Source organism: Myotis brandtii, unplaced genomic scaffold (genome assembly GCF_000412655.1).
Source record: "Myotis brandtii unplaced genomic scaffold, ASM41265v1 scaffold317, whole genome shotgun sequence".
In the NCBI taxonomy this organism is placed as follows: domain Eukaryota; kingdom Metazoa; phylum Chordata; class Mammalia; order Chiroptera; family Vespertilionidae; genus Myotis; species Myotis brandtii.
In genome coordinates this window covers 1,552,672-1,574,421 of record NW_005362155.1, presented here as the reverse complement: position 1 = coordinate 1,574,421, position 21,750 = coordinate 1,552,672, and the positions used below count along the sequence as shown (strand labels likewise).

The 21,750-nt window shown below is 53.4% G+C and overlaps 3 protein-coding genes across 6 annotated transcripts in view; 1 reads left to right on the top strand and 2 right to left on the bottom strand.

Moving 5' to 3' along the window:
* Nucleotides 1–17,280, top strand: part of AXIN1 (axin 1) — an 84,265-nt gene extending 66,985 nt beyond the window's left edge. Inside the window, exons 5-11 of one of the 2 annotated variants that reach the window (XM_014543012.1) lie at nt 3,222–3,359; nt 7,566–8,095; nt 8,701–8,871; nt 10,869–11,114; nt 13,287–13,394; nt 15,059–15,226; nt 16,388–17,280. In XM_014543012.1, coding sequence (XP_014398498.1) covers nt 3,222–3,359; nt 7,566–8,095; nt 8,701–8,871; nt 10,869–11,114; nt 13,287–13,394; nt 15,059–15,226; nt 16,388–16,514 — 1,488 coding nt within the window. In that variant the 3' untranslated portion in view covers nt 16,515–17,280. The remainder of the gene's footprint in view (nt 1–3,221; nt 3,360–7,565; nt 8,096–8,700; nt 8,872–10,868; nt 11,115–13,286; nt 13,395–15,058; nt 15,227–16,387) is intronic. The other variant, XM_014543013.1, reaches the window with a different exon arrangement.
* A 355-nt stretch (nt 17,281–17,635) lies between these two features.
* PDIA2 (protein disulfide isomerase family A, member 2) lies at nt 17,636–21,177 on the bottom strand. Of its 3 annotated transcripts, XM_005870354.2 has the most exons (11): nt 20,920–21,177; nt 20,151–20,357; nt 19,946–20,079; nt 19,729–19,866; nt 19,542–19,658; nt 19,324–19,449; nt 19,056–19,253; nt 18,842–18,962; nt 18,580–18,761; nt 17,881–17,991; nt 17,636–17,757 (listed from the first exon to the last, which is right to left on the bottom strand). In XM_005870354.2, the coding sequence occupies exons 1-11, from the start codon at nt 21,116–21,118 to the stop codon at nt 17,713–17,715; spliced, it is 1,578 nt and encodes a 525-aa protein (XP_005870416.1). In that variant the 5' UTR covers nt 21,119–21,177; the 3' UTR covers nt 17,636–17,712. The 3 variants fall into 3 exon arrangements, with proteins under 3 accessions (XP_005870416.1, XP_005870415.1, XP_005870414.1); XM_005870353.2 differs by having other exon boundaries at nt 19,324–19,572; XM_005870352.2 differs by having other exon boundaries at nt 19,056–19,658.
* Nucleotides 21,178–21,268: 91 nt separating this feature from the next.
* ARHGDIG (Rho GDP dissociation inhibitor (GDI) gamma) overlaps nt 21,269–21,750 on the bottom strand; it is a 5,260-nt gene continuing 4,778 nt past the window's right edge. Inside the window, exon 6 of the mRNA XM_014542958.1 lies at nt 21,269–21,685. Within this exon, the coding sequence (XP_014398444.1) occupies nt 21,486–21,685 (200 nt within the window). The 3' untranslated portion in view covers nt 21,269–21,485. The remainder of the gene's footprint in view (nt 21,686–21,750) is intronic.

Genomic DNA, 21,750 nt, shown 5'->3' with positions numbered 1-21,750 from the left:
ATCTACTAGCAAACGCAATATTGTGTTCCCCATGGAAAAATAGTTTTTTGAGATAAGTTTTTTCTTGCTGCTGACCTTTTTTTCATCTGACTAACTTGGCAACTTTTAAGATCTAACGTACCTTCTTCAAGAAACCAAGGGTTATGTTCTATAATAACACGCAAAAAAACTATAAGAGATTACCTTCTAAAATTTTTAACACTTTAAGCATTCAAATCAAAAGTCTATAATAAAGTTTCTTACTTTTTAAAGCGGAATCTACTTTTTTAATCCGAATCCTGCCCAATTTAGCCTGGTATGGAAAAACGTTCCCACACCGCCTACAGCTCCAGACTACTGTAGCTGATTGTGGCCGTCTGTGTGCGGTGAAATATCCCCCTACCATTTTACAGTGAACCTTCCTACCTCTAAGGTGAATTCTTTGTTCCTCACCTTGCCGGTGAAACCTTGGTTTTTACCTTCACTTCCAGATTTCCCGACAGGGGCGCCAGACTTCTTCAAGAAACCAAGGGTTATGTTCTATAATAACACGCAAAAAAACTATAAGAGATTACCTTCTAAAATTTTTAACACTTTAAGCATTCAAATCAAAAGTCTATAATAAAGTTTCTTACTTTTTAAAGCGGAATCTACTTTTTTAATCCGAATCCTGCCCAATTTAGCCTGGTATGGAAAAACGTTCCCACACCGCCTACAGCTCCAGACTACTGTAGCTGATTGTGGCCGTCTGTGTGCGGTGAAATATCCCCCTACCATTTTACAGTGAACCTTCCTACCTCTAAGGTGAATTCTTTGTTCCTCACCTTGCCGGTGAAACCTTGGTTTTTACCTTCACTTCCAGATTTCCCGACAGGGGCGCCAGATGTTGCGTGTGTTTTCCCCTCCACGTCCCACGTGGTTCAGGGTTCAGGATCTGAAAGCGGAGCCGCACACAGATGAAAGAAAAGAGACAAGAGACATGAGATAATTTGGAAATATTGGGGAGCCAGGCGGGCAAGTCCACCTCGAGGAGAAGGACTTTCACCGATGCTAAGGCCTCACCAAGCTTTTATTGATCTTGGGATAGCCCCTAGGTAGGGAATTTCCAGTAACACACAAACTAGGTCATCAGTAGGCAATTTCCAATAATAGGCAGACTATCTTATCAACAAGGATTTACATGAGTTAAGGTGGGGAGGATTCTTCAGCTACCATTATCTAGATTAACTGGGTGGTGCACAGCTCCGACCTTTGCTAGGGCTTCAAAGGTCACCAGCTTTTAGGGTCTCTATGCTTCTCAGCTAGTGAAGACAATAAATGGTCTCTGACATATGGCCACCTCTGAATCCATTGTGGTCAGCAGCAGCCCTACACATGGACATTTGTTTCTGAGCCCTTCACATATTTTTCTTATCATCTTTAAAGTTTCTGTGGTTTTAGGTGTTGTTTTTACTCCTGTTTTGCAGATGAGAAACAGGTAGGCCAAGTCGAGAACTATTCCCAGAGCTTTCACCATGAGTCTTTTCTCTTTGCCTTGTTCCACGTCTGAAGGCCAGGGTTCTAAATAGCCACTGTCCACCCACAGAGGTCAGAGATCCTGTGTACCACCCTGTGCCCAGGCCACCTCTTTCTTCCACCTGTCCTCCTGCCTCATCTGAGGCCCCTCCAGACCTTCCTCCTCCTCGGTCCTCCCTCACTTATATCTTGGTGGCTTAGATTTTTTTTTTTTAATCCTCACTCGATATTTTTTCCCTTGATTTTTTAAAAATATATTTTTATTGATTTCAGAGAGGAAGGGAAAGGGAGAGAGATAGAAACATCAGTGATGAGAGAGAATCATTGATCAGCTGCTTCCTGCACACCCCCCACTGGGGATCGAGCCCACAACCCAGGTGTGTGCCCTTGACCAGAATCGAACCTGGGACCTTTCAGTCAATAGGCCAATGCTCTATCCACTGAGCCAAACCACTGAGGGCTTCCTTTGATTTTTTTAGAGAAAATGGAAGGGAGGGAGGATTGGGGGAGGAGGGTGAGAGGGAGAGATGGATATGAAAGAGACACATTGATTGGTTGCTTCTGCTCACGCCCCACCTCGGGGCGGGGATCGAGCCTGCAACTGAGGTATGTACCCTTGACTGGGAATCGAACCCACAGCCCTTCAGTCCTTGGGCTGACGCTCTAACCACTGAGAAAAACTGGCCAGGGTAGTGATTTAGATTTTTAAAACATGTTTTATTATTAAGGATATTGGGACAGCTGGTGAAATTGGAATAAGATGTGCTAGCTAGGTTACAGTATTATATCAGGGTTCTTTTTTTCTTTTTTTAATAATTGACCTATTGTAGGTATAAGAATGTCCTGGGTTAATGTTAAATACACTCTAAAGTGTTTAAGAGTAGGCAGGCATCATATGTGCAATTTGTTCTTGACTGGCTCAGAGAAGTGTGTATGAGAATGACAGTGTGAGAGAAAGGTCAGCAGTCAGGGAATCTGGGACAGAAGCCCTTGTGCTATTCCTGCAACTGTTTTAAATTTGACATTACTTCAAAATAAAGCTACCCCCTCCCCCCAAAAAAGCTATACAGTGCATCACTATAAAGTACATTGCAGAATTATATTCCTTGAAAAGGGAAGTCCTTCATAGTCCTGCCTTTCCCCCTGATTTTTTTCCTATACCATGAATTTTATGTTCCCCAACCCTGCAACAGCCTGATCCACGTACATCTAAGCACCAGAGGCTGCTGCCCTCTTGTGTGCAGGGTGGTCACTGCAAGGAGCAGATGGGTCCTGCCTGTGGGCTGCATCTCCTGCCTCTCCCTCCTCTATGGTCTTTGCAGCTCCAGGCCAGTGATTTTAGAAGGCCTATTTTGGGTCAGTCTTGAAGGCCCTCTGTGCAGGGCACACTCACAGGCCCTTGCTGACCACTGCCCTGCTGACCTGACCCCAGGAGACCAAGTTCTGCCCTGCTCAGTGTCTCTGATTCTTTGACCGTGGGAGTCGGTGCTCCATTCTCACCCCTGGATCAGGGCTGGGTGAAGGAGAGATTTAGTCTGACAAGAATAGCGGGCAGTGAGGAGTTTAATTCCCAGGTAAAGGGGGGAAAAATAAACACTCACTTGAAAATAAAATTCAGATTTAACATTATCTTCTCCCACCCCAAAAGTGCATGAATGCCACCTTGGCGCAGAGAACAGTAGTTCAAAGCTGTGCCTGGCCGACTAATGAGCAGTGTCTCCTTGCAGCGTACTTACCGAATACCAAAGGAAATTCGCGTGGAGCCCCAGAAGTTCGCTGCGGAGCTCATCCACCGCCTGGAGGCTGTTCAGCGGACTCGGGAGGCAGAGGAGAAGCTAGAGGAGCGACTGAAGCGGGTGCGGATGGTGAGTAGTCTTCAGTCAGGGAGGCCACGCAGATTGTGGTTTCCAAGTTATTTTATTACAGCTTCAGGTCCTGAGGGGCCCCCTCCAGGTTTTCCCAGAGCCCCCTTTCCCCCACTTGACTGCACACTGGCTCCTGACATGCTTTGAGCTGGCCTGATGGTTAGCCAAGGCACGCTTTCCTATGACATCTACCCCCTCTGAAGCCCCACCCCTTGTTCCCAGCCTGGGCTGTCTCCCCGGGAAGAGGTCCTTATGGCTGGGCCCTGAATGTGGGCCTGGGGAGCGACCAGCAGGTGTCAGCTGTGGCCTTGGTTGCCAGGGTTGCGGGTATTTTTTTCCACCTGCTTGTGGGAAGAGAGTTAAGAGGGAGGCCAAGACAACTCTCAGCTGTCGTCCCCAAAGTAGGCACCACACAGAGGCAACACCAGCTCAACTCAGGGAGATTTGGCACAGGACATGTCCAAAGTGCAGACTAACCAGCCTCTCCTTTCACCCCAGGACCAATTTCCTTCCTGCTGTCCTCTTGGTGCCCCAGGCTCATTCCCCTCTACCAAGGCCCTCCATGCCAGACACCTGACCCCATGCGTGAGCACATGTGCCTTGCTGGCCATGTCTCCAACACCCCACATGCCCCCTTGGCATGTGGAGCTGAAATTTCCCTTGAGTGCTGATGGATGGAGGCCCCTCACAGCACCTCTGTGTCCTGGGCCACAGGCATCTGTGCAGAGCAGAGCATGCATGTGGCAGGAAGGGCCCACAGCTCCCACTGTTACCTCAGAGCATAGAATGGCTTTAGGTTTGGATGTAGGCTTCTGTTTATCTTGTCTACTGACCTGTAGCCTCACTTGATGAAGTGTTGAATGCTAAGAATTTAATATTTGTAATTCATTGCTTAAATGCCTTTCTGCCCATAACTGCTGAAGAGATCCCTTGCTTTTGTTGTCCCGGGTGTCATTCTATAAGATTCATTTCCATACACATTCAAGGGCGTCAGTGCTGGGACATCAGTAACCAGCGTGCCCCTGGAGTGAGGCCTTCCCTGTGCCCCTTGCACTTCCTAGCTTGTTGAACTTTATTCACTGAACCCAGTCCCTCCTGAATGCCGTGAGCCTCCCTGTCGCTGGTAGACAGGCTTTTGCTTTTCTCTTAGCAGGTAGGAATTACCTGCTGGAGGTAAATGGTCACCACCAAGTAAGTGGTAGTCTTCCATTCTTTTCTCAATATTTTGTGCTCAATACCTGAAACTCAAAAATGTGATGTTTCTTGAAGGAATTATTTCTCTACCCGATCACCTAATATTCCTATTTAAAATACAGTACATGAGCCCTCCTCAGACCCCATCAGAACCCCTTGGGAGGGGCTTACCCTCTCACTTTACATGTCCCCAGATGAGTTCTGTGCACCTGAAGCTGGATACACTGCCATAAGGGTAGACGTGGGACAGAGCAGATGGTCACTGCACATAGGGAATCCTGCTGGCTGTGCCTTGCAGCTATGATCCTGGGTTCCGGAGCTCCTTTACATGACGCTCAGCTTCCAACCAAAGGGCATGGCTCCTCCCATCTTTCCCCACATCAAGACATCAGGTAGATTTCAAATAGCATATCAGAACCTGAGATTCATGTTCTGATATGAACATGGTGCCAAGAAGGCAAACCTGAGAGTAACAGTGGTGATTTCTAGGAAGGAATGTGCATGGAAGTATTTTTAAGCGCTCATGCACCTACACAAGTAAATTTTTCTTACCAGCATCCTTTCCTCCTCCCCTCATGGTGATTGGGTGACCCTCACTCTGGCAGAGCAGGTGCCAGCTGTCCTCCCCACAGTTCCCACAATTCAGTGAACTGTCCAAGGTCACTCAACAGGGCACCCGCCATGCTGGGTTCTCGTGTGAGGACAAGGGTGAGACTTCTTTGACCTAGAGGGAGAGGCTCTCAGGAGCCGGTCAGAGATAGGCCGTCTGATGGGAGCCAGGGACACTGAGTGTGCACTCACTGAGGCCAGCTTTCTCAGTGCCCATCAGAGCTTCTCGAGTAGTTGAAGGAATAGTTAGGAGCGTAGTTTCAGCATTTTAATAGTCTTCTCTGAACAAATAAATGCAGGGAACAGAGTCAGTATGAAATATGGAATATTTTAGCAGGAGCTAAATCCCGAATTGCATGTTGTGACAAAGCTGGTGTCTTCATTTGTTTAGCACAGTGTTTCAATGGGCATCAGCTCTTTGTGTGAGGGGTCCCCTGAACATGTCATAGTTAACAACTCTTAAAACAAATGTGCTCATTAAATAATGTGTGTAATGTTTCTTAAATGGAATCTAAGAAAGGAAGAATTCACCACCTTTTTACTATATGATTGAGTTACTATAATTGTCTTGTCAAGTTTTTAGTTTTGGCTCAGTGGCTGTGTGTGTTTGTGGTCCTTGGCAGGTCAACCTTTTGGGCGAGACATTGTGAAGGCAGCTGTGGCTGTGGGTATTCTGTGTTTTATTCTGATGTCTGACTCAGATGTTTTTTCTCTGTGGTGTCCCTGGCAGGTGCAAGGCGGCTGTGTCTGGAACCACCACCAGCTCTCAGGACAGGGGTTGGACCCAGCTGCCAACACCCAGTGGTGTTCTTTAACAGAAATGTTCAAATGAACAGCCCTTTGTATGTCTCCATTGTCAGTTTAGGAGCTAATCAGCAGGCACCTGGCCTCAAGCTCAGGTGGGCTTACTACATGCAGTGGCCTGCAGTGGCCTTCAGAAATGGGTGCACGGACTCTAGGTCATGTGCTCTGGCCTGAAGCTGCTCCAGCAAGTTTGCTCCCACAGGTGTCCCTTAGTCCTCGGTTGTGGCACACTGCCCAGCAGCTGTCAGTTCAGTCTCTGTTATCATGTGCAATCTGTAACTAAATAAATCATGCTATAAATAACAGTCCTTTTTTTTAAAGGGATAAGTACACAATTTTTAAATAACTTACTATAAAATTTTGAAAAGAAAAGCAAAGAAGAAAATGAAAACTATTATCTGAACAGTTAGGTAAATCTGTAACATTTTCAAACTGTAAAATTGAATTCTTACATATGCAGAACTACTAAGAAAAATTGGATCTCAGCTGAAGGTTTGCACCCCCTCACCTCTCAGGAATTCGGAGGTTTCCTCTTGCTTGCTGCTACTTTAGGGGATAAATGGCTTTAATAACTTTCAGTGCCCTGGGAAGACCCCCAGTAAAAAGTCTCCTGGTCCCTTATCCCTGCAGAGCAAAGGGATTGGGATGGGGACACGGGATGGGAACCCAGGGGTCCAAGTCTCTGCTGAGGTGGCTCCAAGCTGTGCCCAGGAGGGGGTGCATTCACCCTCTATCTGTTAGGTCCCTTCTTTTGTACTTTGTCCTCTGCAGTGCCATTCTACCCTGAGCCCGTTCTAATGACATTTAGATACTTCACATTAGTGTGAAATTTTGTGGTAAACTTTTGGAGACCTTTTTATATTAAAGTACAGGTTTAGCTTAGTTCCACTTTCTTTTCAATTATTACCAAATTTACTGAACATTATTCTGGTTTGGACAATTTAATAAAATGAGAAAATAAATATGATATGTATCTTTTGAAATTAAGGTGATAAAATGCTTCTGTTACAGTATTGGTTATATTAACTTTTAGAGAATTGAATAAAAGTTAGTTAATGTGAGAATTTATCAAACCACATAGCAAGATAAAAAACAAGAGCTCTTCTGTACAAAGGCCTTTGAAAATATGGCAGTATAAATTGAGGAATAGGAAAATTTCACTGAAAGAAAACAAAAATCCTTATTGAGAAGCATAAAAGAAAACTAAACCAGTGCGAAGGTTGCTCTGTGGCCTGGACCGGCAGTGGTGTTATGTTCCCTGAATCATTGGTGTGTGGCAGTTGCATGCCCTTGCACACTTATGCGTGAGCACAGCTCCCTGTCCTCCTGTCTGCGCCCCGTCCTGCAGCATAGCCTGCTGAGAGTCTGGCTGAGTTTGTTCAGGAATCAGCAGGGACAGAAAAGTCGCTTGGAAGTCGGCACCTCCCTTGGCCCTTCCCTCATCCTGGGCTCAGGGCTCCTGACCCCCAGGACACGGCACTGACAGGCTTTATGGTTTGGGGATTTTTTTGGTTGTTTGTTACTTGTTTATTTCCCAAAGTGTGAGGTTTCCTTGGTGCAGCAGGTGCTAAGAGGTGACATGTGACCTTGTCCCTACAGGAGGAAGAAGGGGAGGATGGCGATGTGTCCTCTGCCCCCCCGGGGGCCAGTCATAAGCTGCCTTTGGCCCCGGCCTGGCACAGCTTCCCACCCCGCTACACGGACGTAGGCTGCACAGGGCTGCGGGATGCACATGAGGAGAACCCCGAGAGCATCCTGGATGAGCATGTGCAGCGGGTTATGAGGACTCCAGGCTGCCAGTCACCCGGGCCTGGCCACCGCTCCCCTGACAGCGGACACATGCCCAAGATGTCGGGAGTGCTGGGGGGTACAACCTTGGGGCACAGTAAGCACGTGCCCAAATTGGGGGCAAAGCTAGAAGCGGCTGGCCTGCATCTCCATAGGCACAGCCACCACCACAGCCACCATGGTGCGGCCAGGCCCAAGGAGCAGGCTGAGGCCGAGGCCATCCGCCGGGTCCAGAGCAGCTTTGCATGGGGCCCGGAGCTGCACAGTCACACAGCCAAGACCCGAAGCCACTTAGAGAGTGTGGGCACCACCCCCAGTGCCAACGACAGCCTGGCCTACAGGTGAGTGTCAGGGGTGGCCAGAGCCATGCTTTGAGATTGGGGCCTTGGATTCTTTGTCCTTGAGCTTCCCAGGGAGAAAGGGGTTGCAATGAGAGACTGTGGCTCCTGTGGATTCTGTTCTGATTTTCTAGACTAGAATTCTCCTTTAAAAGTCTTTAAAGTAAGGTCAGCTGCAGAGACTTGCAGGCGTGTCATGGCCAAGAGCTCAGGTGCCAGGTAGAGGTAGACACCAGGTTCTGCCTGGGGTGTTGGTCCAGCCAAGGCCCCAGCTGCGAAGTGTGGTTAGATAAAGATCCATTTTAGAGGTGTCTGGATGAGGAGGAGTGGCCGGGCCCTAGATGTCTCCACCAGGCAGGTGACCTGGGCTGGGAGGACACAGGCAAGTGCTATAGCTGATCTTTGGCTTCAGCTCTCCCAGCCGATGCTGCCTTCCTTCACTTCTTGCCGTGGAGTCACCTGAAACAAACCCCAGTAACCCCACAGAGCTGGGGCAGAGGCTGCTAGAACATGCCACTTTGTTGAGGCCTCTATGTTCAGGGAGCCATACAGGGTTGGAGCAGAGGTAAGTAAAGTCAGTGGGTGACTCCCAGGTCTTGCTTTTGCAGTGGGAAGGCCGGCACAACCTCCAAAAGAAATGCCAAGAAGACTGAGTCAGGGAAGAGTGCCAGTACTGAGGTGTCAGGCCCTTCAGAGGACGCAGAGAAGAACCAGAAGATCATGCAGTGGATCATTGAGGGGGAGAAGGAGATCAGCAGGCACAGGAAGACTGGCCACGGGTAAGCAGCACCTTGTGTCCTGGGGGGGTGGGCACAGGCATGCAAACTGGCTGGCGACCCTCCAGAGCTGCTTTACCAGTGTCCAGAGTGGCATAGCCCCACCCACTGTCTTACTGCAAAACATGTACAATGGAAGCAGTTATTCAAAGGGATCCGGTTCGAGCTGTCACAGCACAAACGCGTTGACGTCTGCCCTGTGTGGACCTGTGATGAGGTGGGGTCCCGGATGCAGCTTCAGTGTCCTGGGCAGGAGTGCCCACTGGTGAGGTGAGGTCAGTCTGAAGTCACCATGCCTCTCACTGCTGCCCCACACTGAGGAGGGGGCCTGCTGTCACAGAGCTGCTCTCACACATGACACCTCCACATGAGAATGACCTAAGGCATCGGGGCAGTGAGGCAGGTACCTGACCCTTACTCCAGCTGGGGCTTCAGCAGAAGCCTCTGTGTTTATACCTGATCATACCCTCAGCAGTGGGTGGGAGAAGGTTCTTGTTTAGTGTGCATCCCTCTGAGCTCTAGATTATCCCACTGGGCTAGTCCATCCTAAGGTGCACAGGGCTGGCTTAGATGGGCCTAGGCCAGAGGTGGGTGACGCCCAGAGGCCCTGGGCCTGGAGCTGACGGCATCTGTCCTTCAGTGGGTGGGCCATCCCCTCGTTCCTCAATCTCAGATTTCCCTGACCCTCGGCATTTTTTGGCCATCGTTAGGGAGGACTGAATATACGTGTGAGGCAGGTAAGCCTGACCTTGGGAATGAGCACCCCCACCAGTGTCCAGACCCCGTTACAGCCACAAAGCCTGCCCTAGTGAGGGGGCCTCTCCAGGAGCCCCGCTCCTGCTCTGGTTGGAGTGGGTTCGATTCTCAGCTTCTCTGAATTTCTCTCTTATGGGTCTGTCCCGGCCAGTCCTCCCACCCCAAAAGGATTTCTGTGGCTGAAGAGTTAAGAGGTACATCTAGAAATAGCCTCCCAGGTTCCAGAGGCTCCTGCCGTCAGTCAGATGGGCTATTTTAAATTATGGCCTTCAGTGTCCCCCCAGGCCCTCTCTGGCCTCCCAGGAGTCTGGGGACCATGAGGCCTCTGTTTTCGTTGTTCTTACATAAGGCAGGTGGGCTGGGGGGCATGGGTGGCAAGGAAAGGAAGGGGTAGGAGATGGGAAGTGAGGGGTAGGGAGTTAAAAGGGTTGAGAAGATGGGGGTGTGGGAGGTTGGGAAGTGGAGAGTGGTGAGGGGTAGAGGGGGGCAGAGGTCTCCCTGTGGCCAGCCTTGTGGGGGTTTTTAGGAGGAGGAGCCCACCTCCCCGGGGTATCTTTCTTTGGGCCGTTCTGGTGTCACGAGAGCATTGGGCCAGCCCACTTCAAAGGGGGCCATCTTGGGTTCCCTCATCTTTGCTCCTGGAGATCCCCCTTTCGAGCTGTAGCTGCAAGAAGCTGATGTTTTCACTGGAATCCCATCAAGTGGTGGAGTGATGGTGTGTTGCACAGGTGTAAAGCACATTCTCCATGTTAAACAACATAGAGAAGGCATGATACCACATCGAGAGAAAAAATTATGTTTAGAATTATGCCAAGTGTGTTCAGTATTTTTTAATCGGGAAGGAAATAGATCAATATTCTGAGTGGCTATTTCTAAATTATGGATTATTAATATTTTTTTCTTTGACTTTCCTACGTATTTCAGGTTTTTCACAAAGAACATTAAATACCAAAACATCTTTTATAAAAAGTCTTTGTATAGGATTGATTTATATATTCAATAAAGGTATTAAAAATTAGTTACAAAAAAAGAAGTGTGCAAGAAAGGAATGTTTGTGTCATGTAGTATAGGAGGAAATTGCTTCACCTGGCTTCCATGACCAGTGTCACAGGGGGATTCCTGACCCAGGCATCCAGGGATCATTGCTAAGCTCGGCCTATGCTGCTGGCTCCTGCCCAGCTCCAGATGCCTGTCTAGGGCCCGAAGTTTCACGTACTGCCCCATCTGTTCTCTCGCTCTCTAAGGTCTTCTGGGGCGAAGAAGCAGCAGATTCACGAGAGCTCCAGGCCCTTGTCCATTGAGCGTCCTGGGGCTGTGCACCCTTGGGTCAGCGCTCAGCTTCGGAACTCTGTCCAGCCCTCTCATCTCTTCATTCAAGACCCCACAATGCCACCCAACCCGGCCCCCAACCCCCTGACCCAGCTGGAGGAGGCCCGCAGGCGTCTGGAGGAAGAAGAGAAGAGAGCCAGCAAGTTGCCCTCAAAGCAGAGGTACAGGGCCATCAAGGAGAGCAGGGCTTGAACCTTCCAGGGCCCCTCCAGGTGCCGTGGCTATGCTTTGGGGTGGAGCTCCCTGAGGCCTGAGGTCCATACATAGAGCCACACTGGGTGCCCACCAGCAGTACTGGGTTTTTCCTTCCAATTTCTTCCACACGGCCCTGCTGGAGGCAGATGGTCATTGCACTGTCCTGGGGAGGAGAGGATGTCTGTCCCCTGATCACGCCTCCTGTGCTTGCACTCACCCTGGGACTTTGTGGGAGGCCATGGGGTCCCCTTAGTGGCATGGAACTGCTGGAGGTCACACAGGTCACCACTGGCTATATGCATGCTCAAGCTCAGGGGTGTTGGTCCCAATGGGTCCTGGCTGCCTCTATTCAGGAGCCTTCACCCATGCCATTTGCAGTTAGAGCAGTAAACAGTGCTAAAATATGTGCCAGTATAAATCTCTTCCGGAGAGACCCTAGGCCCCACAGCCACTCCTCACTGTGCCCTCTTGGCTTCAGGGCAGAGTGGCTCAACCTGCTGCCTCTACGGCCTTAGGCTAGGCCCTGTTCTCTCTTCCAGGAGAAGAGGGGAACCACCCCTTCTGGGTGACGAATCTCTCCAGGCAGGAGTGTGGCTTCCCTGACCTTTTCAGCTGGGCCCTGAGGTCACTTTTCGCAGACATGCTGGCTCATTGGAATCTCTAGGCCAGGGGTCCTCAAACTACGGCCCACGGGCCACATGCAAATACAAATATTGTATTTGTTCCCGTTTTGTTTTTTTACTTCAAAATAAGATATGTGCAGTGTGCATAGGAATTTGTTCATAGTTATTTTTTTAAACTATAGTCCGGCCCTCCAACGGTCTGAGGGACAGTGAACTGGCCCCCTGTTTAAAAAGTGTGAGGACCCCTGCTCTAGGCGATAATGGTTCCTGAGGTGCCTGGAATCTGTAGCTTTCACCAGGGCCTGGCATCACGGCCACTGTTTCCTCAGATGTTACTGGTTCCCCTTGCCCACTCTTCAGTCATCCGGTTCCTGACTCTGCCTCCCATGGGCCTCACTGTGTGGGGGGCTATGCTGCTCTGGGGGAGCTGGTGTTGGGTGCAAACTCTCCCTAGCGTCCATCTCATCAGGCACAGATGGAAGCCTGAAGGTGTCCCCGGGTGGTTGAAGGTGACCATGTTTTTTACAGCCAACTGTTTTACTCTGTGATCTTGTTCAGTCAACATAGAACCAGCTGGCTCTGTGCAGGACCCCTGTGACCTGGAGGCAGACAGAGCAACAGAGGGCAGCCTAGGGAGAGGCTGGGGTGGGAGGGCTCGAATTCCTCCTGTTGCCGGGGGCTTCCTGGGACATCATTTCTGCTGCCATCTCCAGGAGGCAGGGCTCTCGTCCCCTCTTTCTAACAGCACCTAGCCAGCTCCTCAGAACACCATGGTCTTTCTGTAGCTAGTGGAACCATTCTGTGATTCGTGTTTTGGGGGGTGAGCCGCCTGCGGGGTTTCAGCCAGTGGCTCTGGCATCTCCAGGTGTCTTTGGTCCAGGGCATGTGAGCCTTTTGTAAATGGCCACAGAGCAGAGGTCTGGATGTGGCAGTGGGGTTCTAGGCCTTCCTCAGCTCCTCGTGGGGTGACCCCCACCCAGATCAGTCAGAGCAGAAATTACTGTTAGCGTTGCACAGCACATGCCCAGGGTGGATGGCCACTTGGAGAGGAGCTGCTGGCCAGTGAGACCCAGAACAGGATTCTGGCTGCTTCGGATGGAGCAGTGACCATGCTCCAGGACCCAGGCCCATGTCAGGGGGCCAAGTAGGAAGAACTGTGCCCTCAGGAAAGAGGCCAGAGGCAGGTCTTCTCAGTGTGGATGAAATGACAGGATCCTAGCACCTCAGATGAGGGGTTCCCCAAAGTATATTCCAGGGAGCCCAAGGGCTCTGACCACAAATGAGGAATGTGGGAAATCTGAATGATGAAGGCAGCATCTGTTTCTTGACTGATCCTGACAGCTTCACCACCCAAGAAGGGGTTTGCCTGACTCACATGGCGGAAGCCTTGCGTGGTGGTAATTGAACCTCTTGGGGAGCACATGCTCCGCCTGCTGTCTGTCACCCTGTTGTCACCGCAGAGTGTGGAGGCCCTGCCCCAGGCCTATGTGGCTCACTGACGCAGTTGTTCCCTAGGTATGTGCAGGAGGTCATCCAGCGGGGGCGCTCTTGCGTCAGGCCGGTGTGCACGCCCGTGCTGAGCGTGGTGCCAGCAGTGTCCGACACGGAGCTCTCCGAGACAGAGTACGTGCGTCCCCTGCGGGTCCTCTTGTACTGCTCATCCAGCCTGTGCTGTGGGCCAGGGGCTGTGGAGCAGCAGCTGTTTCCCAGGGCGGGAGCCCGGGCACTGCACTGGAAGAGCTGGGGCTGCAAGCTATTCACAGGCCTTTCCTTCCTGTCTCTGTCAAACGGAACACTGACCATCCACGTGGTGACAAATGACCAACTGGTTAGAGAGGAAGTCCCATATGTCACCCAGCCAGGACTCAGGACTTAGGATCAGGGCTGCACCCATGGTTCCTTTGACACGCTGCTGACTGAAAACATCAGCACCTGTGGTGCATGTCCAGGTGCTGTGTGCACAGCGAGCCTGGGTTCTCACGTGGGATGTATCTGCTCCCCAGGTATGCATAGAGTAGGGTGGGCGCTAGGAAGCTGCAGGCCACATGCAGACAGTGCTGGCTGCCCCATCCTTGCACTTCTGCTCAAGATAGAGCAGAAGGAAGTCCTCCACCAAAGTCCTCACCAAGCTTACCCCAGACAATGGCAGCCAGCTCTGATTGGCCCCACCAGGTCACTCCTCAGGGGTGGCCCCTGGAGGAGCAGGAATCTGTCTCCTTTCTGTAGAGAATGGGTCCACACAAGACCCCGAGGCAGGCTCCCAGAACAGGCTGGGTTTGAGGTTTCAGGACTATGGGAAGGAAAGCAGGTGCCATGGAGTGTGGCTCGAGTGGTGGATAACCACACAGATGAAGTGACTCCATGGTGTGTGCCCAGGAGCACCAGGGAGGGGAGGGTCCCATGGAGAGAAGAGCCCACTGTGAGTTAAGGTGGCCTTCCTGGCATGACACTGGTTCAGGAGGCTTCTTATCACGCCCAGCTGGCAAGAGCCAAGAACTGTGCCCATGTGTACCTGGGCAACTGCAGAGCAGTCACAAGGACAAGGGGTGCTGGGGGACAGAGGAAGTGCTACCTGTCCCAAACACAGAATGGCTGCTCAGGACCCATCAGGGTGAGGGCCCTACCCCAGCCTGAGTGGGAGATGGTGCTGGCCTCACACCCCTCTCTGGAAATCTGGCTGGCTGCTGCCTCTGGTCTTTGGACAAGCTCTCTGCCATGGGACAGGTCCATTTCAAGACCCAAAACAATTGTTTGTCCAATTCCTGGCCTTCAGATGTTTTTTCATTTGGGAGCAGTAGGCTTTATGTGGGGTACAAGCCGTGTAGTCCAGCCTAGAGGCAGGGGCTACATTGGTTCTAGTGGCCTGGCCGCCTTAAGAAGCAGGTAGAAGGATCTACTGTGGGCTCCAGCCCTGAGAAGCCTGCTGGCCCATTTCATGTGGTGTCAGGGGTGCTGCCTATTAGCCAGTCCAGGCCACAGTGAGGCCAGGAGCTTCCCAGTGGTGGAGGAGGGTGGCAAGTGAGCTGAGGCACTATGGAGACGTGAGGCAGGCAGGGAGGGGGGATGAGCTGGATTCCACGCTGTCTCTTTGTGCATAGGGTTGGGGCTGGATGCAACTGTATGGGTGGGGTGAGCATTGGGGCCTCTGGATGCATGACGTTTCTGAGTGTGTGGCAGCTCACTCCTGCAGGCCTTGCCCCATCGTTTCCTGGGGAGCGTGGGGCCTGTTGGGGAGATGACCTGTGGGACTCTGAGCTCAGCAGTAACCACTGTGTTTCTGCCTCCAGGACGAAACCGCAGAAGAAGGCAGGAGGTGGGAGTGCCCAGTTGTGTGACAGCATCGTTGTGGCCTACTACTTCTGTGGGGAACCTATCCCCTACCGGACCCTGGTGAGGGGCCGTGCAGTCACCCTGGGCCAGTTCAAGGAGCTGCTGACCAAGAAAGGCAACTACAGGTGAGAGTTAAGGGCTGTGGTCTGTGGTAAACAGGTACCCTGTCCAGGAGAGTGTGTGCTGGGTGCCCTATTCCCACCCTGTTCTTATCCCATCTGGTCCTTGTTTCCCTCTTACCTGCTTAACCAGCCCTGAGCTGTTGGCAGGAGCACCTTGATGTGTGAGGTGCTGATGGCCCCAACTCCCAGCCTTAGGTGACTGAGGCCTCCAGGTCAACCGAGGGGTCTGGACAGTCCTTGCCTTAAAAGCAGGGAAGCAGGCCCAAACACAGTGGTCTGCCTGTCCCCATGTCGGTCTGAATCTGGGTCAGCCTTTCTCCAGCCTTCTGACTCAACCCATTTTCACTAGACACAGAATCCAGGACCCCCCTTTCCAGGGTCTGCCGTGGGCTGCTCTGCCCTGCCAGCCTGAGACTAGCCTCTGAAGGCTCCTGAGTGAGCACCGTAGGAGGAAGGGCCACATGGGGTCAGCTCACTGCGGCCTGTGGTGGGTGGTTTCCTCTATCCCAGTGATGGCGAACCTTTTGAGCTCGGCGTGTCAGCATTTTGAAAAACCCTAACTTAACTCTGGTGCCTTGTCACATATAGAAATTTTTTGATATTTGCAACCATAGTAAAACAAAGACTTATATTTTTGATATTTATTTTATATATTTAAATGCCATTTAACAAAGAAAAATCAACCACAAAAATGAGTTCGCGTGTCACCTCTGACACGCGTGTCATAGGTTCGCCATCACTGCTCTATCTACTGAGTGGTGAGAAAGTGCCCTTTGGAGGTAGAGGGTGTGGCCACTAGAGGAGGGCGCAAGCTCTGCTGCCCTCTGCACATCGCCCTGATGGAGATGGGAGATGACAGGCTCAGACCTTAGGAAGCAGAAACCCCAAACCTGCCTATGTCTCCCCCATAGCATCCTAGAGGCCAGGGCAGAGGACCCCACAAGTGGTCACTGTACTGTTCACTGTCAACTCTCTGGCAAATGGGCATCAGGCAGAACCAGCTTGCATGCCCTGCATGATGTACTTGGAATGTGGCCACCAAGTGCTGTGCATGTATGGAACCATGAGGCACCACGCTAGGAAGTCGGGAGGCCCCTAGGGTGTGGGGGTGTGGGCAGGAGAGGAGTGGACAGGCCCTCATCTCCTCTCACCCCCGTCCCCCAGATATTACTTCAAGAAAGTGAGTGACGAGTTTGACTGTGGAGTGGTGTTTGAAGAGGTTCGGGAAGACGAGGCCATCTTACCTGTCTTTGAGGAGAAGATCATTGGCAAAGTGGAGAAGGTGGACTGACCTGCAGGCCACGCCTCTGCACCAGGCAGGGCCCTCATCAGGTGGGGCAGGGATGGCCACACTGAGAGCCCGGAAAGGCTGTGCCATGTCAGGTGCTCTCATGTGTATGCAAACACGCGGCTTCTCGTGTGAGGCCAGGGACTGCCTGCCCTATAGCCACCCACCCCTTTGGTCCATCTGTGTCCAGGTGAGCAGGGGTCCCGTTGAGTGGTCCCACAGGTGTCTGTCCTGCTGCCAACAAGGAGGGGGCCCCGTCCACTCCTCCACAGCACTACTCTGAGAGTCCGCCCAAGCAAGCAGGGAGCAGCCCCCTGTGGGGCCGCCTTGCTGACCCTCCCCAGCGGAACCCCGCTGCTAACCACGGGCCAACCTTCTGGCGCCTCCCCCCAGGGCTCTGCTTCTCCCTCCAGAAATTGCCCACCATGCCCTACTCTGGTCAGGGCCAGCTCAGGCCCGGGGTTCAGGGGGCTTCTTGGGGGTCTCTAAATTGTACATGTCACCGAGTGCCTTCAACACAGCTTGTCTCTTGCCTGCCACTATGTGGATCCGGCGACGGGGCACCTCAGTGCTCCCTCTCCACCCTCAGTTTCCACAGCGCCGGCTCAGCGGGTCCCGGCTCTTCCTTCGTAAGGGCCCATGTAAATATGTACATTCTCAGGCTAGGGCTAGCGGGGGCTGCCCCGAGCCCATTTTTCATGCGCTGACTTGTACAATGATCTTTTAAAGGTACTTGGATAATAATGAAATAAAACGTTTTTGAACCTTCCCTGGCTATAGAGTGCACGGATCTTCTGTCAGTGGGGTCTGGTGAGTGGGTGCCTCATCCTCAGCCCAGTTTCCGGCACATGTGACCCGTCTCCTCTATCCTGGCCTGGTTATGCGCAGCCCATATTCGGCCTCAGCAACAAGATCACACTGGCACCAAGGGTCTTGGGAGTAGGGTGTCTTGTGGAGCCAAAGTTGGCAGCAACACCATGTGGGGATCTAGAAGCACCTAAGCCAGGGGTCCACGAGGAGGTCTGGGGGCAAGGGCTAGGCCCCATCCCACATGGAACCCCAGGAGGCTGAGATTTGGCCAAAGTCAAATGGGGGCCGGCCATGCTCAGGAACCACACACAGTCCAGGGCCAAAACTCTTTATTCAGTGCCCACAATTTCCCAGGCACCGAGGAGATGGCTCCCCTGCACTGATGGGGTGGCTACAGCTCCTCCTTGAGATCCACGGTGGAGTTGGCTAATGTATCCTGGAAAGGTCACAGAGGCCCAGCTGGAAGCTGTGCCCTTAGCCCAACCTTGCCCAGTCAGCCCCATAGCCACCCATCCGAGGGCATGTCCGAGGCCTGGAGCCTTGGAATATAGGCACTCACCGGGAAGGGAGCTGAGGGCTCCTCGGCGGGCTCCTCTTCGGGTAACTTGCCCCCGTTGTCCAGGAACTTGGAGAAGGTCTCCAGGTCTCTGGCACTTTTGTATTCAATCACCTGAGGGGGGACAGGAGGGTTTGGAGGATACCATGTCCTCCCAGATCATGCCCTGCCCAGACCACACCCACTCTAGACTCCACTGGCTAAGGCCCCACCCTACCAAGACCCTTTCCTGCCCCCAGGCCACACCCTATACTAGCTAGGCCTTGCTCTCTAAGACCACAACCCCTCCCAGAGCACACCTACTAAAGCCACACGCTCTAAGACAGCGGTTCTCAACCTGTGGGTCGCGACCCCTTTGGGGGTCGAACGACCCTTTCACAGGGGTCGCCTAAGACCATCGGAAAACACATATATAATTACATGTTTTTGTGATTAATCACTATGCTTTAATTATGTTCAATTTGCAACAATGAAAATACATCCTGCATATCAGATATTTACATTACGATTCATAACAGTAGCAACATTACAGTTATGAAGTAGCAACGAAAATAATTTTATGGTTGGGGGTCACCACAACATAAGGAACTGTATTAAAGGGTCGCAGCATTAGGAAGTTTGAGAACCACTGCTCTAAGGCCTTGCCCCATCTCCATCTAAGGGCTCAGACATCAGACCAAGGAAGATGGGGTCCTGCCTCACCTTCCGACCCTGCCCTGCTGGGAAATACTTGAGGGTGGGAAAGCCGTGTACAGGAAAGCCCTCCAGTTCATTGGCCGTGGCATCTAGCTCGGCAATGATGATGTCTTCGTGGTCCCTGTACTTTTCGGCCAGTGCCTCCCAGGTTGGTGCCATCTCCTTGCAGTGGGTACACCATGGGGCATCTAGGACAGGGGGATGTTTGCACAGCCAGCAGGACCCCATACTGCCCACCTATCCACTGTCTCCTGCCCTCCACACTCACAGAACTTGATGAACACATTCTTGGTTTCGTCAAAAGCCACCTGCTCGAAATTCTTGCCCACAAGAGTCTTGACAGGATGTTGGTCCCAGTCAGGGGGGACCTCTTGACTCAGAAGATAGGGCTGGGGGGAACCGGGCCAGGTGCTTTGTTGGGGATCTCTCCTGAGAGCTGCTGCTCCCACCCCCACACCCTAGGTGGGCCATCCAGCACAGACCTTGACCTTGCCGCTGAGGACTGAGTGGCAGAAGGTGGTGACCCAGGCTGCAGTGACCGGCCCCCTGTCTGCAGGCTTGTACTTCTTGGTGGTCTCCATGTTGATGAAGCGCAGGGTGGGGGCCTCCTCTGCCCTGAGCCCGAAGTACTGTAGCACGTGGTTGTTGTTGGCACTCACGTCCACCACCACGAACAGCACCTGCCAACAGGGAGTATGCACTGGGCACTGGCCTCCCCCGCGCCCGCCCCTCAGCCCACCCAGCCAGTACCTGCCCCCGGAATGGGGGAGCTGCCTCCCTAAAGCCTGCCAGCAGCTCCTGGTGCGGGGCCAGTGTCTGGTTGATGAACAGCAGCAAATGGTTGAGGATCCTGGCCGCAAAGATCTTGGGGGACGTCTGCAGGGGTAGGCAGGGCTCATGGGAGCTGGCTCTGTGGTCACCCTCCCACTCCACCCAGTGCCCGTTCCTGTACCTGCAGCCCAACTCACCTGGCTGTTGAACTCCGTGACCAGGTGCATGCTGTGCGTGAGGAGGAAGCGGGACAGATCACCCTGGTCCAGGCCCAGCTCCTCATCCACTGGGAAGTCTGCCCGCCCCTCGTCAAACTGGACAACACCCGGTGGGTCAGTAGGAGCAATAGTCCTGTCCCTAACCCCTGCCTTGGCCCAGACCCACCTTCTTGAAAAGGACCACGGTGTCCTTGGTGAGGCCAAACTTCTGAAAAAGCTGCGGATGATCAGTGAGGCCAAAGGTCATGTCCAGAGCATCCTGGGCCAGAGCCAGGAAGGTGGCCACGTCCTCATCCTGCAGGTCCTAAGGAGTCCACGTCTGTGAGGCCATCTGGAGCCACAGGCCCCGCTCCCAAGGCCTGGCCCCTGTGCCACTAGCTCACCTGGAAGAAGCCGATGACCACTACGTCGTGGGCATCTATCAATGCTTGGGCGCCCTCTTCATCCTCCAGGCGTGTGGTGCTGGACCCCACCCGCCGCCGCAGCCACTCAGCAATGCCCTCGGCTTCCCGGGGGCCTGTGGAGAGTCCCATCAGCCTGGGCCCAGCCCCTGGCCCACACCCTCGCACACAGGCCTGCCCCCTGTACCAGTATACTCCTCCGGGTCCGTGCGGTTCCCATCGCGGAAGAACTTGAGCGTGGGGTACTCGGTCACAGCAAACTCCTTGGTCAGCTCTGGCTCTGAAGGCCCATCCACCTTGGCCAGCCTGGTTTTGGCTGACTCTGCTGCCAGCAGGGCAGCTGCCTTGATGTACTCAGGGGCCAGCGCCTTGCAGTGCCCACACCACGGGGCATCTGGGGGACAGGGCCATGAGTGTCCCTGGCCTCCATGGCCCTGGTCACAGCCCCTGCTCCCGCCTGGCCAGAGCTGGCAAACTTGGGGTCAGTCAGCTCCAGCATGGAGCTTGTCCTGTGTACCTCCCTCCTGACTCAGCCACACTAAACCCAAGCACCAGAGGCCAGACTACTCAAAGCTCCCAGATCAGGAGTGCAGTGGCCAGCACCTTCCAGACAGTGAGTTGGAGAAGAATCTTCCGTCGCTGCTCCCTGAGGCCGTGCTCCCTGCCATATGCCTGCCAGCTCAAGGGCTTTTACATGTGTGAAGGGTTGTCAGAGAGCCACAGGAGAATATGCAAGGTGTGAGCTTTATCTGGCTCTTCACAGTCTAACTGAAGGTCTCCCTTATACCTGTGCCTCCCCTCCCACCTGCTCAAGTTGGACCCCCAGACCAGCTCAGCCCCAAGGCTCTGCCTCAGATGGAGCCAAGTGCATCAGCCCCGGAGTCCACGCGGGAGGGGGCTGAGCACCCTGGGTGACACCGGCGGGTCCCCCAGCCCTGCTGACCCTGTGCACTCACAAAACTCCACCAGCAAGGCAGGGTGCTCCTGCAGGGCCCGGCCCAGGGTGCGGTGGCTCAGCACCAGGATCCCATCCTCCTCAGGAACCTCCTCCTTCCCGGGCTCCTCCGAGGGACCCCCTGGCCCCGGCCCCTGGCCCCGCAGGCTCAAGGCCCCGAGCAACAGCAGTAGCAGCACAGACAGGAGCTGGCCGTCCATGGCAGTGCCGGGGCCCCCGGGGCGGGGGCAGATAAGGGGGCCGGGGGCCAAGCAGCGGTGGCCACGTGGCGCCCAGTCCTGGTCGCAGGAAAGATAAGGCCACAGCCCCCCCCCCCGGGGGGAGGGGAAGCAGACAGAGGCAACACTGGGCACTGAGACAGGTGGAGTTTAATAGGGCTATTCAGGGCACAGCGCCAGGCCCGGGAGGGGGTGTCCTGAGACGGGGCAGAGGGCATGAGAGGGCTGGTCACTGACTGAGGGGGCTGGAGAATGCGTGAGGGTCCCTGTGCAGTGACTGACAGAGGCAGAGGGAACAAGGACCCCGAGTGGGGAGACAGGTCCTGGAGCAGGGCAGGGGGGTGGGCGCTCAGCTCTTCCAGTCTTGGCAGATGTGGAGGCCCCACTCCCAGGAAAGGTGGTCTGCCCTGTCGTCATCAGTGAAGAAGGATGTGACCACGTAGGCGCCCCTCACCAGGGCGCCTCTTGGCGCCTCCTCCACCGGAGTTACAAACTCATACTCCTGGGCTCTTGGGCCATAACTGCCCACCATGTACACAGCCTTGTCCACTGGGGGAGGAGGAGGGCATCAGGGGCTGCCCTCTGCCCCATTGCCCCCCCACCCGCCACCCCCC